General features: G+C 42.9%; 1 protein-coding gene across 13 annotated transcripts in view; it reads right to left on the bottom strand.

Annotated features, from left to right (window-relative positions):
- PTPRM (protein tyrosine phosphatase receptor type M) overlaps positions 1 to 13,831 on the bottom strand; it is an 884,286-nt gene that overhangs the window by 549,036 nt on the left and 321,419 nt on the right. For all 13 annotated transcript variants that reach the window (XM_089305325.1, XM_089305326.1, XM_089305318.1 and 10 more), the window contains one exon: positions 3,199 to 3,470. In XM_089305325.1, the coding sequence (XP_089161451.1) occupies positions 3,199 to 3,470 (272 nt within the window). The remainder of the gene's footprint in view (positions 1 to 3,198; positions 3,471 to 13,831) is intronic.

Below are 13,831 nucleotides of genomic sequence, written 5' to 3'. Positions count from 1 at the left end.
TCCCACCGGGAAACACCATCCAGGTCTTCAATGGTGGTGTTAGGGCCTATTCTCAGTGCTTAGGAGGTCTCCTTCTGACATCTCTGCTCTGTCATCTACCTCTTCCCATCTGCCTACAGCTCAGGTTGTGATGAGGGTAACAACTTCAGCAAGTTGTCTCCCCAGCAGAAAGAGGGAACCACAACCTTTCCTGTACCTTCCAAACCTCAAAGGTTGATGCCTGGTTGGGGTGCTCAGGAGTTAAATGAACAAGGGTGGTTTTCAGTGGATTCATACTCTTGACAGTTGTTGATAAGCTGGTTCTTAAAAACTGAGGAACACCGTAAAAACAAAATCTAGAATTTCACCTTTGAATTCAAAGCATGAAGCTATTCTTAATGAGTCACCTCATGCTATGAACTGAATGTTTATGTCCCTCCAAAATTCATGTTGAAACTTTCCGGTGTGTTGAAATCACGGTATTAGGAGATGTGGCTTTGGGGAGGTGCTTGGGTCACACGGTGTAGAGTCTTCCCGAGGGCATCAGTGCCCTTGTGGGAAGAAGCAGGAGAGAGCTGGCTTTCCCCACTTTGCTTGCCACATGAGGACACAGCAGGAAGGGGATCACCTGTCAGTTGGGATGAGAACTTTCCCCAGAGTAGTCCCTGCTGTCACGCTGACCTCAGATGTCCCATGTTCCAGAGATGGGAGAAATAAACGCCTGTTGTTTAAGCTACTTGGTCTGTGGTTATTTTGTCACTGTAGCCCAGCTGACTCAGACAGTGCAGGAATTAACTACAAGAATAAAGTTCTAATTTATTCTGGTAAATCATACACTGCTCATGATGTACCAGAGACCACAGAGGCAAGAGTGGGGGCTTAGGGGTTAGGATAAGGCGTTCATAATTGAGATGGCAGAGGACTGTACCCAAAAGTGTCCAGGCAAGTGAGAATTCACTAAAAATGACCTGGCCCTGGTACAGAGGACCACCCTACTCTCAGTGTGGCTTGGTGATTCCTTTTGGTAAGTCTGTCCTCCCAGAAGCGTTTATCGATCAAATCACCCCTTTACCGCACTGGACTGTCTGTGTTAGTGAGTAAAAGGCTGAATACAAGGTCAATCTGGACTGCAGCTGCCTTCACCACAACCTTCATGCTATGGCTCCGGAGGCCACCGAGGGGCTCGGGAGAACTCACTCCGGAGGTTGGGGGTGGGCACCGCAAGGGTGAGGAGCATACTTTCCAATCCTGTCCAAAATTGTGTCCCCTGGGCCTCGGACCCGTGGACCCCTGGGGCTACAGTGCCCGCAGCCAGGCCCAGGGGGCGGTGGGGAACAGCTCAGAGCTCCTCCACAAGGAGCTTTTCAATCACAGCTTCTCTGCCTGCTCCACGTACAAGGAACCTTCTCCAGGCTACCACGTCAAACTCACCAGAGGCGGCTCGGTGTGTAACCCTATGAAAAGAGGAGCTTTGTCCTAGAGGATCTATTTTTAAGTATAGTCCCGACTGATGACGACTAGCACATTTATAGAAAAAGAAGGCACTCAATAAATAGGATGTTCTCCTTCTGAGAACAAAACTAATTTTTACTCTAATTGCTTTATAAATAAACACAGTACCTGTGTTCTCAGGAAATGTTAGAATGTGACAGATGGCAGAAAGAAAAAAAATCCAATAAATCTCTTGTTACCCCATTTGCAAAGGAGACACTTTTTAAATGTATTTACTTCCAAATATATTTTAGTCTTTATGATAAATTTTTAAATTTAAAAATAGATTTTAATGTAGTATATCAGTTTTATCCACTTAACAATATAAGCTTAAATACTTCATTAAATGATCTTCCATAACATTATTCTTAATGGCTGCAAAATGAATTTTTGTAATGAGGTGGCATAAATTAATGCATCCTCTATTGTTGGAAATAATACTGTTTTTGGTTTTTCATTATAATAAGTTGCTATGAATATCCTTGTACTGAACCAACCACAAGTACTTTTTACAATTTTTAGGATAAATTCTTAATAGATTACCAAAGTTAGACTTTGTAAATTTTTAACATTTTTAAAATTTGCTGCCAAGTGTGCTGTAAAAAGATTTTTAACAATTTATGTGTATACCAATGGAACTTTCACTACCTCCCACTACCACTCAAGGAACATTTATTTACCACTCATTAAATATCAGACAGGGTTGTAGGCACTGGGGTACAAGGATAAATTAAGCATGGAATTTACAGCCCATCTGTTCCCATAGAAGAATTGGGATTGATGGGTTGTGTCTGATCAACACCAGACCTACAGAATGGGTTACAGAGGCCATTCTGGCCTGTTCTGAAGACAAGCAGCCCTCGAAAGACCTGGTTACCCCTCCTAAGTCTAGACGAGCACCTCAATGAAATGTGATATACAACGTTACATGCACCTGCCAGTCAGCTCCTCAGTGAGCCAAGGGAACCAAGAAAGAGAAAAGCAAAAGATCACAGTCTTCTTTATGTCACTCTTAGCTGGAAATTAAGTGAGCATTCGTAATAATTTTCCTTTTTATATAAATGTCCATTGTAATGAATTTCCCACCTTGCATCCCAAGGTGTCCCTTACAGAAGGGCTGTGACCTCAGATGGCTTCTGTCTCACTTCCTAACTGCCCCAGGGCACTGCCCTCCAGCTAAGGGACAAGAAATCAAGCAACAGAGATTCGCTGACATAACAGCATAGGAGACTCGGACAGCCCTCCGTGGCCAAGACAGTCTCTGTAAAATATTTTCTTCTATTGCTTCTGTGGGTTGAAGCAGGGAACTGTAGTTCACAGGCTGGCCTCCAGGAGCATGTAACCTCAATGACCCACTGATTCAGAGGAGAAGGGCATCTTCCTTTAGACTCAAATGCTGTCTACCTGGGTCAGACACAGTCTACTGGACATGGAAAGAAGAATATACTTTTTGCCCCTCTGCAGATTACTGCTTTTATCTTCTTAAAACAATATGCACAAGGCATAAGCAAATTTAAATTATATTTTTTTACTATCACAACATCTTAACACACTCCTTCTTAAACAGCATAGGTTTTACCTACATTGATATAAAAACATTCCTTACACATTTTCTGGTTATGTCAATATAATAATCATTTATATATATATATATATATATATATATATTTTTTTTTTTTTTTAAGAAACTAGAGGATGTTTCAAATCATGAAATGAGAAGTCACATACCTGATAAAAGTTAGGCCAGAAAGTGCTAATGGCTAGTTCTGCCCTGTTCCACGTGCGCGTCGGGTCTCCAGATATATTCCAGATGGGATTTCCCAAGGGCCCATTATTGACCCTCACATAGACATTGAGTAGTCCGGGTGCAGAATTACTCTTGCTGGACACAAAATAGTGAAAATCGATGCAGTGGGTGTCATTTTCTTTAAGCTGAGGTAAGAGCAGGTGGGCTGTCTGCTGCTCGGGTCTCCCAGATGTGTTCACCAGCATGAAAGAACCTGGGGACAAGAAGGCAAAGAGTCAAACCCTGAAACACTGCCTGGTGTGCTTGGGCAGCACTGTCAGGTTTACACAGGCTGGCATTGCAACTTAACATCTCTTTCTTACATTTAAAACTCTCATTTCTTTCATATCCTTTCTATGCACCACCTCCTCCTACCACCTCCCCCAATTCACTCCAGAGTCAGTGAATGGAGAAGTCCCCAGATGTTACTGCAATTCCCTAGATGTCACCTAAATAACGGAAATGCAGCATAGTATCTGTAGACCCCCCCTATCTACCTGGTAGTCGCTAGCTACGTGTGGTTGCTTAGGTAGAAATGAATAAAAATTCCACATGACCAGACATTCAGGTCCGCAGCCCATCAGCTGAGTTTCACGAGCTCCAGGGCCACACATGACTTGGTTGCTGCCGCACAGAGCAGCACAAAGAAGGCACACATCCTCTCAGAGGCTCCACTGCAGAGCAGCATCCTCCAATGGCACTACCATTAGGTAACACAGCCGTGTTGAGACTGTGGTACAGTCTGGCTTGCGGAATCTCCACTGGCCCCTGCGATACTCTGCGGGGTCCTGCCATGGGCACTACTGCCTCTGCCTGATGCTGTGACAGTTTACTTGTCCTGGACAGTGGGGGCAGTTCTACAACTGGGTGTGTCCAAATGCTCACTGCCCCACTGGAGGGTGACCATCCCCACAGCATTCTCTAGGAACTCCTCCTATCTTGACACCCTGAGCATTAACCAGCAACAAGTGCCGAAGAGTTCCAGATGGATTCAAGTTCTCCTGGCACCTGAGTCCTTCTCATGTCCAAGATCAAAAGAAACATCAACTGAAATAATTATATGAATTGTATATACCACAAAAAAGATAAAAGCAAAATGTTCTAAGATAAAAGAGACAAAAGGTTATTGCAAGTTCTTAACAGAGAAAAATTATATTGAACCTCTAAGTTGGAATTTTATTTGAATTTGGAATATAAAAATAGAAGAAAACAAGTACTGTCCAGGTGCGGTTGGCCTCTCAATTCCTACTGGACAAGCAGGCTCTTTCCCCCAGTTGAGTATTCCCTTTCAAATGTCCCTTATTGTGAATCCCAACGTCCACGATGGTAATTTTGTGTGAATAAACATTTCAGTGTTTACTCATACATACCTATAAACAAACACATACAGTACGAAAAAAAGAGCAGAACTTTTATTGAGTTCACACGCTATAATTCCCAAATAGCAAGACAAGAAGATCACCTTTCCCAGAGAATTACTGCGAGGGACAATTAGAAATGTAGATATCCTTTACAAATTAACAGGCAGTTATTAAGGGATCAATATTACAATCCATTTGTTTATGGCTGTTACTGTCACAGCGTCCTTGTACGAGGTAAGCTGGCTTAAATGACACTGAAGATAAACAGGAATGGGATCACAGAAGCAGCTTATCAAGTTTTAGGAGGAGTTAGTGGCAAAACCAGAACTTTGAGCCCGAGTTTCCAGCCCATGACTCATCCTTCCACACTCTAACAACCCCATGTTTCTTCCTGTGCCAACTGAGCATATTCGTATAGGGAAAAAGCAAGCCCCTCCACAGCACTGGAGGGAAATTCTAGGCGACAAGCAATTTTTAAAGAGATGACTGGTATACACCTGGAAATATAAAAGCCAAGCCACAAGGGAAGGTTTATCTATGGCACATACACTCCAATAAAATGGAAGAACTTCACACACGATTTAAGAAAGAGTTGGGGCAGAGAAAGAAGTGTGAGGCAACAGAAAATCGCTGAAAGAACTTGCTTTAGTTAGAGCTGACAAAGCATAAAGTCTTCAAACACATGCACAGTTGGTCAGCCTCATCACAACTCTGAAGCAGGCTGCTGGTGTTCATAGTATGAGTTCATGATTGATCGTACTTTTCTGCTGTTGCTCCAGTATAGCTGACTGAGTCCACATTCTATCATTTGGGCCTCTATTATGTGCAATAAAGTTACCATGGCTATTCCTACCAGTGGGGCTGTGGCATGATATGACCTTGAGGCCACCTGTGAATCACCAAAACCTTCAGTATTGCCACACTGCCAGCCAAGGATATTATTTCTTGCCTTGTTTCCATCAGTTACACTTGGGCAAGGAAGGGTGCTCATCATGACAATAAGCAAAGGATGGCAAAACCACATGGTGCCCATTGTTACAGCTTGGGTAAGGATTGAGTGTGTCCTACTACAAAGCTTCGTGTGTTGGAAGCTTGGTTCTCAGTGTAGTGACGTTGAGGAGGAGGTAGAACCTTCCAGAGAAGAACCTTCTAGTAAAAGGCCACTAGATCATGGAGGTACCAGCCTCAGGACTTGTGGTACTGGACTAGTTCCTCAGAGAACGGGCTGTTAAAAGGGGGCTGAGCACCTCCCCAAGTTCCTCTTCTGCATGCTCCCGCCATTGTGACGTCACCACGAGGCCCTCACCAGAGCTGAGCAGTTGCCAGAGTCCTGCCCCAGGATCTCCTGAACTGTGAGCTAAAGAGGCCTTTTTCCTTATTAAGTACTCAGTCTCGGGTACTTTGTTACTGTAACTGGAAACATGATGACACCCATATCCTGTGAAGCAGGCCTGGCTGAAGCCCAGAGGAGTCTGTCATACACTGGGCACTGCTCTACCATCACTGTTCAGGAAATCACTTGAGTTTCCTAAAGTATTATTTTCCTGGCTTCGAAACAGCACTCCAATGCTTAATCCACCATGCTGGATTCTGGCACAAAATGCTCTTCCAGGCAGTTTTCTGAGCTGTCTAAAGTACACAGAAGTTCCTGTGTTGTGGTCAAGGTGAAATTCAGGTGTCATCCAAGTTACAAACACTCAAATGCCCCTAACTTTGTAATCCTTTCTCCTCCTTTTTCCCCTGTGTGAGTCAGAACAGTCTGTTTGCAAAGGCGTTCTTTTGTTATGCATATAAGCTCAAAAAGGATTAGCAGAGGGAGGACTGACATCCCAGCTACACAGAAGTCCCTTTGGCTTCTGTGTAATGTTTTGCAGTGCATTAATTTTGTAAAGTGATCAAAGGAAATTTTGCTCTTGAAGCTTTTATCAACATATGATGGCCTTTAAACAAAGCTAAACACACCACAGAAGTGCCTTCCTTTAGTGCAAGGAGTGGCAACAAGTTTAGTGGTTTCAAGAGCCAATTTCTTTTTCCACTCAGTTAAGCTCCCTGGGTAACTGCAAGAACAGATGAAGACACTCTGAAGCCTCTAGCCCTTTCCTTTGTGTTCAAAAGGGAAAAACCCAAAATGACTGATGAAGAAGACAAACCGTGCACCATGCTTCTAGGGCAGCATAAAGCTGTCTCCACAAGAAGGGAATGTCTGCAAGGAGCTCTACAGAGGGTAAGAGCTGGAGTCCTATGGTTTGGGGTGAAGGACCGGCTCAGTGGCATGCTGTGCCAGGCAGCAGTTAATGGGGCCAGTATTTTTATTAGGGTTGTCACTGTTTTGCTGCTTCTCTGGCTATAAAAGCTGCATGGGTTTTGTTGTTGTTGTTGTTTTTAATTTAAGGATTTTTAAAAAATGCTTTATTTATTTGAGAGGAAGACAGAGCTCCCACCTGCTAATGCCCACAACATCCCCATCTGGAACCAAAGTTGGGAGCAAGGAACTCAAACCCAGTATTCCATATGAGCGGCAAGAAACCAATCACTTGAGCTGTCACGGCTGTCTCCCAGAGTCTGCAATGGCAGGAAGCTGGAGTCAGAAACCAGAGCCTGGTATCAGACTCAGGCACTCCAATATGGGATGTGGATGTCTTAACCACAAGAAGGCACTTAATACAAAACTTGCACAAAGCAAGAGCCCAACAAATGCTGGTGATTATCATCAGGATTGCTCTGCTTCCTGCCACTTCCTATGGACTGGAGTGTTCTATGCCTGCATTCTAGGAATCCCAAGCCGTTCTCTGCCATCTATCTATCTCTGTTTCTCCCTGTCCACCTCACAATGCTCTTGGCCCTGTCCTAAAACAGCTAAGTGGTACTTTTCAAATTTACTTTCTTTCTGAGATAGGAACACTTGTATTGACAGATGACAAAATCTTCAGCTCAATGTTGCTGCTGCATTTGTAGGGGAGGGTATCTATTTCACAGTGTGGCCATCAGGGCTTCGTTCGCGGCTTTGAGATAGAGAAGGTTTTTCATTTCCACCCACACAAGTGCGTCTTGACAGTGCTGGGCTGCAGTCTCCCAATGAGTTTGGAGAAGCAAATGTGAACATTCATATGTTTAACAACATCTAGTAGCTCTGACTCTGGTAAAGTCAAGGCTGTTTATAAAGGACCGGCAAAGGGAGCGAAGAGATGGTTTTCAATGGTTTGAATTTATCACCCATCTGTTATAAAAAGAAAGTCAGCCCACCAACCAATGTTTAAAGAATTAAAAAATGCAAAGCATTTATATTCAATTTTAGACTATTGTGTTTGCTTATGAAATATCCCTATATGGCTGAATTTTAATGCTCACTTTCTACTTCAATGTTTTGACTGGGAGGGAATGCATTTTCAAAGAGTAATTGGGTCTCCCTCTGTAGTTGCTTCCTTACCTCAATTTTTCCCTCTACATAAAGCACCCCAACTGGGCAAATAAATAAAAGCATTCATAACTCAAATTGGCATAGAAGTTCTGTTTGTGTTCAGATAACAAAAACACCCTTAAGTCACTGGCACGTAAGTAGAGAATATAACATTGCCGGCAAAAGAAATGAGCTCCACGTGAGGAGGTCAGCTTCCAAAGAGAAAATGTTCAGATGCACACTTGGAAGGTTTTTAAGATTAATTATTTTGGTTTACTGAAAAGGAAAAGTCTCTTATGGGAATATGCAATGTTCACATGCTCAAATCTTTGGGTGAATTAAATTTACCATAATCAAATGCTTGTGATGAGACTGGCTTCCATCACTGCTGGCGACAGCAGTAATAACTACATAGGATTACTTAGCTCCTTTCTGGCCCATCAGTAACACTTGCATTGCTGTGACAGAGAACAAAGATTTGCAAAGGCAAAGGAACTGCATGAATCCTCATCCTACACTTGAGAAACTTCGGCCAAACAACACAAAAGGGAGTGCATTCTGTTAGCCAGCAGGAAGAATGAGTGGTGCATGTCACTCAGGACTTTGGCTGACAGAGAAACTGCATTTTGTGAATGTTCAAGCCATTATAGAATTCACTTTTTCAGAATCTCAGTTTGTGCAAAAGCACACAGATCATTGGTCTTTCCAGCCCTTGGGCTGTTTGCCTTCGTTTTTTCCTCTAGGACCATAACTCAAGCTTGTAGATTTAGAATCCAAAAGCTATATAAACTGTTTAAAAGTTTCATCATGGTGGTGCACAGCCCGACTCTGGTTGTCACGGCCGTTCGTGCTTCTTGGGACATACCCAGAAACAACCAGTTATAACAATTCAGCCCACTACAGCAGTGCTTCCCAATCGATGAGGAAAGATTACTATTTTTGAATATTTCCAGTGCATTTCAAACCAAATTTGTGTACAATACAATAAACATGAATTGCTACAAAAATGAAATAGAAAGGCACACAAAAATGTATGCTTTGAACTTGTGATCAGGAGTATTTGATAAAATAAATGTGAAATTCATCCATCAAATTCATATGAAAATTTTCTGCTGTCAACTTCTATAGTGTTCATGGACCAGGAACAAAAAAGGTATGGGCCTGCTCTGATCTGTAGTCTACTCTAGACAGCACAGGCTTAACTTTGTAGCAGACAAGCCATACAAAACAGCATCCAGGGTCCTCAAACAGATATTTTTTCCTCAACAGCAGGTGAAACAAGAGGCTGCTATTGTGGCACAGCAGGTTAAGTTGCTACTTTCAATGCCAACACCCCTTACAGGGGTGGTGGTTGGAGTCCTTGTTCTTCTACTTCCAATCAGGCTTCCTGCTAACATATTTAGGAAGGCAGCAGAAGATGGCTCAACTTCTTGGGCCCCTGCCACCCACATGGGAGACCCAGATGGAGTTCCAGGCTCGTGGCTTTGGCCGGGTCCAGCCCCAGCTATTGTGTTCATTTAGGGAGTGAACCAGCAGATGGAAGATATTTTTCTCTGTTTCTCTCTGTCATTCTGCCTTTCAAATAAATAAATAGTTACAAGTAGGCAAACTGAAAGAAAGGATTGGGGAAAAAAATCTCTGGTTTTTCATCCCAAAGATAATAAAGAAGCCAATCTCTTTGAACATAAAACGGTGTTGTAGAGGAAAATGAGAAAGCAAAGTGGGACGCTCCTGCATTGACACAGAACAACAACCATGGCGCCGGGGCACAGAGGGTTAAGCTGCTGCCTAAGATGCTGGCATCCAATCTGACTGCAGGTTTGTGTCCCAGCTGCTCTGCTTCTGATCCAGCTCCCTGCTACCTGTCTGGGAAAGCAGCAGAAGATGGCCCAAGTTCTTGGGCCCTTGATCCCCATTGTGAGAGACCCAGATGAAGTTCTGGTGCCTGGTTTCTACCTGGGCCAGCCCTAGCCTTTGCGGCCATTTGGGGAGTGAACCTGCAAAGGGAAGATCTCTCTCCCTCCCTCCCTCTCTGAACTCTGTCTTTCAAAAATAAAGATACATTTGAAAAAAATAAGAAAGAACAAACATGATCATGGTGACTGGACAGGCCTCATAGGAACTCTGAGTATGGACAGCACTGGCTCCTCATCCAGGAGAAAATGCAGAGGGTCTGGTGCATCCTTGCCTGGGAACCACCATGTAGTACTAATAGATCTCAAGAAGGAGAAAAGGCTAGGGCCGGCACTGTGGTGTAGTGGATTAAGCCTCCATCTGCAGTGCTCACATCCCATATGGGCACGAGTTCAAGTCCTGACTGCTCTACTTCCAATCCAGCTCCATGCTAATGCACCTGGGACAAGAACTTGGGCCCCTGTACCGATGTGAGAGAACTGGTTCCATTGCGGCCATCTGGGGGTGACCATTAGATGGAAGATCTCTGTTAATCCCTCTCTGTAATTCTACCTTTCAGATAAAAAAAAAAAGGCAAGAAGGCAGAAGAATAACATATGCCATCTGTGCCTGGGCCAGGATCTTGGTATACCTGATCTCATTAAATCCTCACGACAACAAAAACCTGAAGAAACAGAGAGCAGAGTGAACTTACCAGAGCATCCCTGGAACAGTATCTGATAGCCAGGGGCAATTTAAATCTTCACTTTCAAGCTCCAAATGCAAGGCTCCAACATCAGTCCTTTTTTTTTTTTTAAGATATTTATTTATTTGAGAGTTAGAGTTACAGACAGTGAGAGGGAGACACAGAGAGAAAGGTCTTCCTTCCGTTGGTTCACTCCCCAAATGGCCGCAACAGCCGGAGCTACACCAATCCGAAGCCAGGGGCCTGGTGCTTCTTTCTGGTTTCCCACATGGGTGCAGGGGCCTGAGCACTTGGGCCATTTTCTACTGCTTTCCCAGGCCATAGCAGAGGGCTGGATCAGAAGTGGAGCAGCCGAGAATAGAATTGCCACCCATATGGGATGCCATCACTGCAGGCAGAGGATTAACCTATTGCGTCACGGCACCGGCCCCCAACATTAGTCTTTTTCAAACATTTTTGACTGTAACTCATAACACTTTGTATCATACCATGTGACCCATTATGCTTGTGTTGGTATGTTTATTTACATAAAAGTTTCATGAAACCATGTATTTCTGTCTGTGACCAAGTGTGCAAGTAGACAACACTCACGTTTCCTACGCTACTTGACTTCATATCACACAATGGATAAACTGATGCTGGTGCAACCCACAACTGACTTCACAGCCCACAAATGCCACCCTGCGACTTCTCCCCAACAACCAAAGCCAAAGCAACGCACTCCGCACTCTGCTTCCTCAGTAGGAGGACTTTTGTTATTATTTGTCCTTTAAAATTTGATCTCAAACCCCAAGAATCAAATCACTAGGTTATACTCCTCTTCCAGCTCCCAGGAAAAGCCCCATGAAGTGGGGAAGATAGAAGTCTCTGGAAAACTAAGTGACCTCCAGGAGCCTCTGTGGGAAGTGCCAGCATCACAGTAACAGCGCTCCTTAGCACCGCCGTCACCTGCTGCAACCGTGGTCTTCTCAGCCACATTCCCCTGCAGGGCACGTGGCACGCCTTCCTGAGAAGCCACTGCTGCTTGTGGGCCCCTTTCAGACATCTACCCCCCTACAAAAGGGGAAAAGCTGACCTCACAGCCACCAGGAAATCAAATGTGGACAACAGCAGTCCTCTCTACTCCCAACGGGACGTCTCCCTATCAATCTGCCTGCCTTGAGCATTCTCAACAGTGACTCAACAAGACCATTTGTTAACTGCATTCTTTTTTTTGCCATCCTTCTGTTAGGCTGGTGAAAACAAGAGGCACAACAGAAGCATGGTAAAGAGGTACCACCACGTTGCAGGGAGGCCCACTGTGAAGCTCTGTAAACAACTCTGCACAACCCCTTCCCCTCCCTAGAGTCCACTTAGTTGTGCCATCAGTAGGACAGAAGGTGGCAGGATCATCCTGGCCTGAGCTATTCTTACGAGTCACAGTGGTTAGTACATTGTACCCCGTACCCTTGAGTACATTCCCAACCATCTAGGCAATATAAAACTAATAGTGAGAATAATTCATAGCGCTCAAGTGTACATGCAACACTTGCCTTAAGACATCTCTGCCAAATACCTGAGAGATATGCAATTGTCATTTTACTGATTCACAGAACAACTGAATGGCAATTGTAGTTATTATGCATAAAAATACTGAGCTGACCAAAATGTAAGTGGGCATTTTGAGAACCACAAACAATAAAACTTAAACCTATTCATTCCTCCAGCCAGAAGCTTGTAGCTTGTAGTGACAGGCAATGTCATGCACTGATCAGAGGACAGAATGAATGAAACACCAAAACTTAAGAAAGTTACTCAGAAAAGGAAATTAAAGTGGTCTGAATGTAAAATAATGACACACTATTAAATCTATATTGCATATATTTTAAATGTTGTACTTTCATCACAGAATTATTTTAAATGTCACAAAATTAACCAATCAGATCCACTATGTTCACCAATATTTACATGAACACAGCCAGACATATTGTAAAATCTGGAGACTTGGGACTGACTACCAACCTTCAGAAGGAGTCTTGAGACACAGTTGTCATTTGTGACAAAGAAGCATGTGAACAGGTTCATTGAAAAGGAAGTTACATTCAGAAAAGAAATGTGCTCCAGTTTTATAAGGTGTAATGAGAGTTAAATTGTATTATAGTGTATGTCATTTAGACAAACTGCTTCCGTGACTTAGCTGGAAAATACTAGGTGTGTGCTTTATAATTTACAAGTAAAAAAGAAAAACAAACACAGAGTAGAGGAAACATAACCTTTTAACTATCTGATGACGCTAATGACTATATCTTAGGAAATGAACCACAAGTACAACAAGCGAGTAGTGACAGGTGGACTATTTAGAATGTTCTTAAGAGACTGTTTAATTTCCCATATGTCAAGCTTTTAATTGATTGACATCTTAAGAAACGGTTCTCTTTGTTCTAAATCTCAGAATGACATAAGCCATCACAATATAAGCTTCCACTTATTTTTTCCTCCCAAATCACTGTTGATTCAGAGATTTCTTTTTCCACATGTGTATCTGGTGATAGATAAACTAGGATTTGCTTTAAAAAGAAATCAGTTAGCTTTTATATAAAGTGCAGACCAGACTTAAAAACTGCATCATCTTTGACACTATCAGCTTAACAAACTCTTGCTACTGGTGATGAAAAAGAGCTACCAAGACCGTCTTTTTGTCATTAAAAACTATTTCTCAAAAAAATTCCAAGAGTTTCATCAACATTCCTGATTAAGAGCTTCCTATGTGCCTGAAGGGGAAACTAAAAGAAACTGCATGAGCCTGGCTGAGGTCAGAACCAGATCTCACAGGCAATGTCACTCACTGATCAGAGGACAGAATGAATGAAACACCAAAACTTAAGAAAGTTACTCAGAAAAGGAAATTAAAGTGGTCTGAATCTAAAATAATGACACACTATTAAATCTATTAATGATAAATCAGTTTGTAACATCAGAAATCTGTTGGATCAGTTACTACTAAATAATTAGGAAATGATAATGAAAAACCACTTTGTGTTAGCAGAATGACAATGAGTGCAACATAGACTCCTAAGAAAACACTCCTCTTTGCCTCTAAACCAAGCTATTCAAATTAATGCAAATGTCGGGTATAATGGATTTTTTAAATATGTAAAAATCTCAATACCGCGTTTGGGAGCTGTGCATGGGTCAGAAAGGAAGCACAGAACTCATGATCGAATCCCAAGAGCCAGAGA

Source organism: Oryctolagus cuniculus, chromosome 10 (assembly GCF_051225735.1).
Source record: "Oryctolagus cuniculus isolate XC-2025 breed Fujian yellow rabbit chromosome 10, ASM5122573v1, whole genome shotgun sequence".
NCBI lineage: Eukaryota > Metazoa > Chordata > Mammalia > Lagomorpha > Leporidae > Oryctolagus > Oryctolagus cuniculus.
Note: the sequence above shows the minus strand (reverse complement) of the source record. Positions and strands in the feature narration are given on the sequence as shown.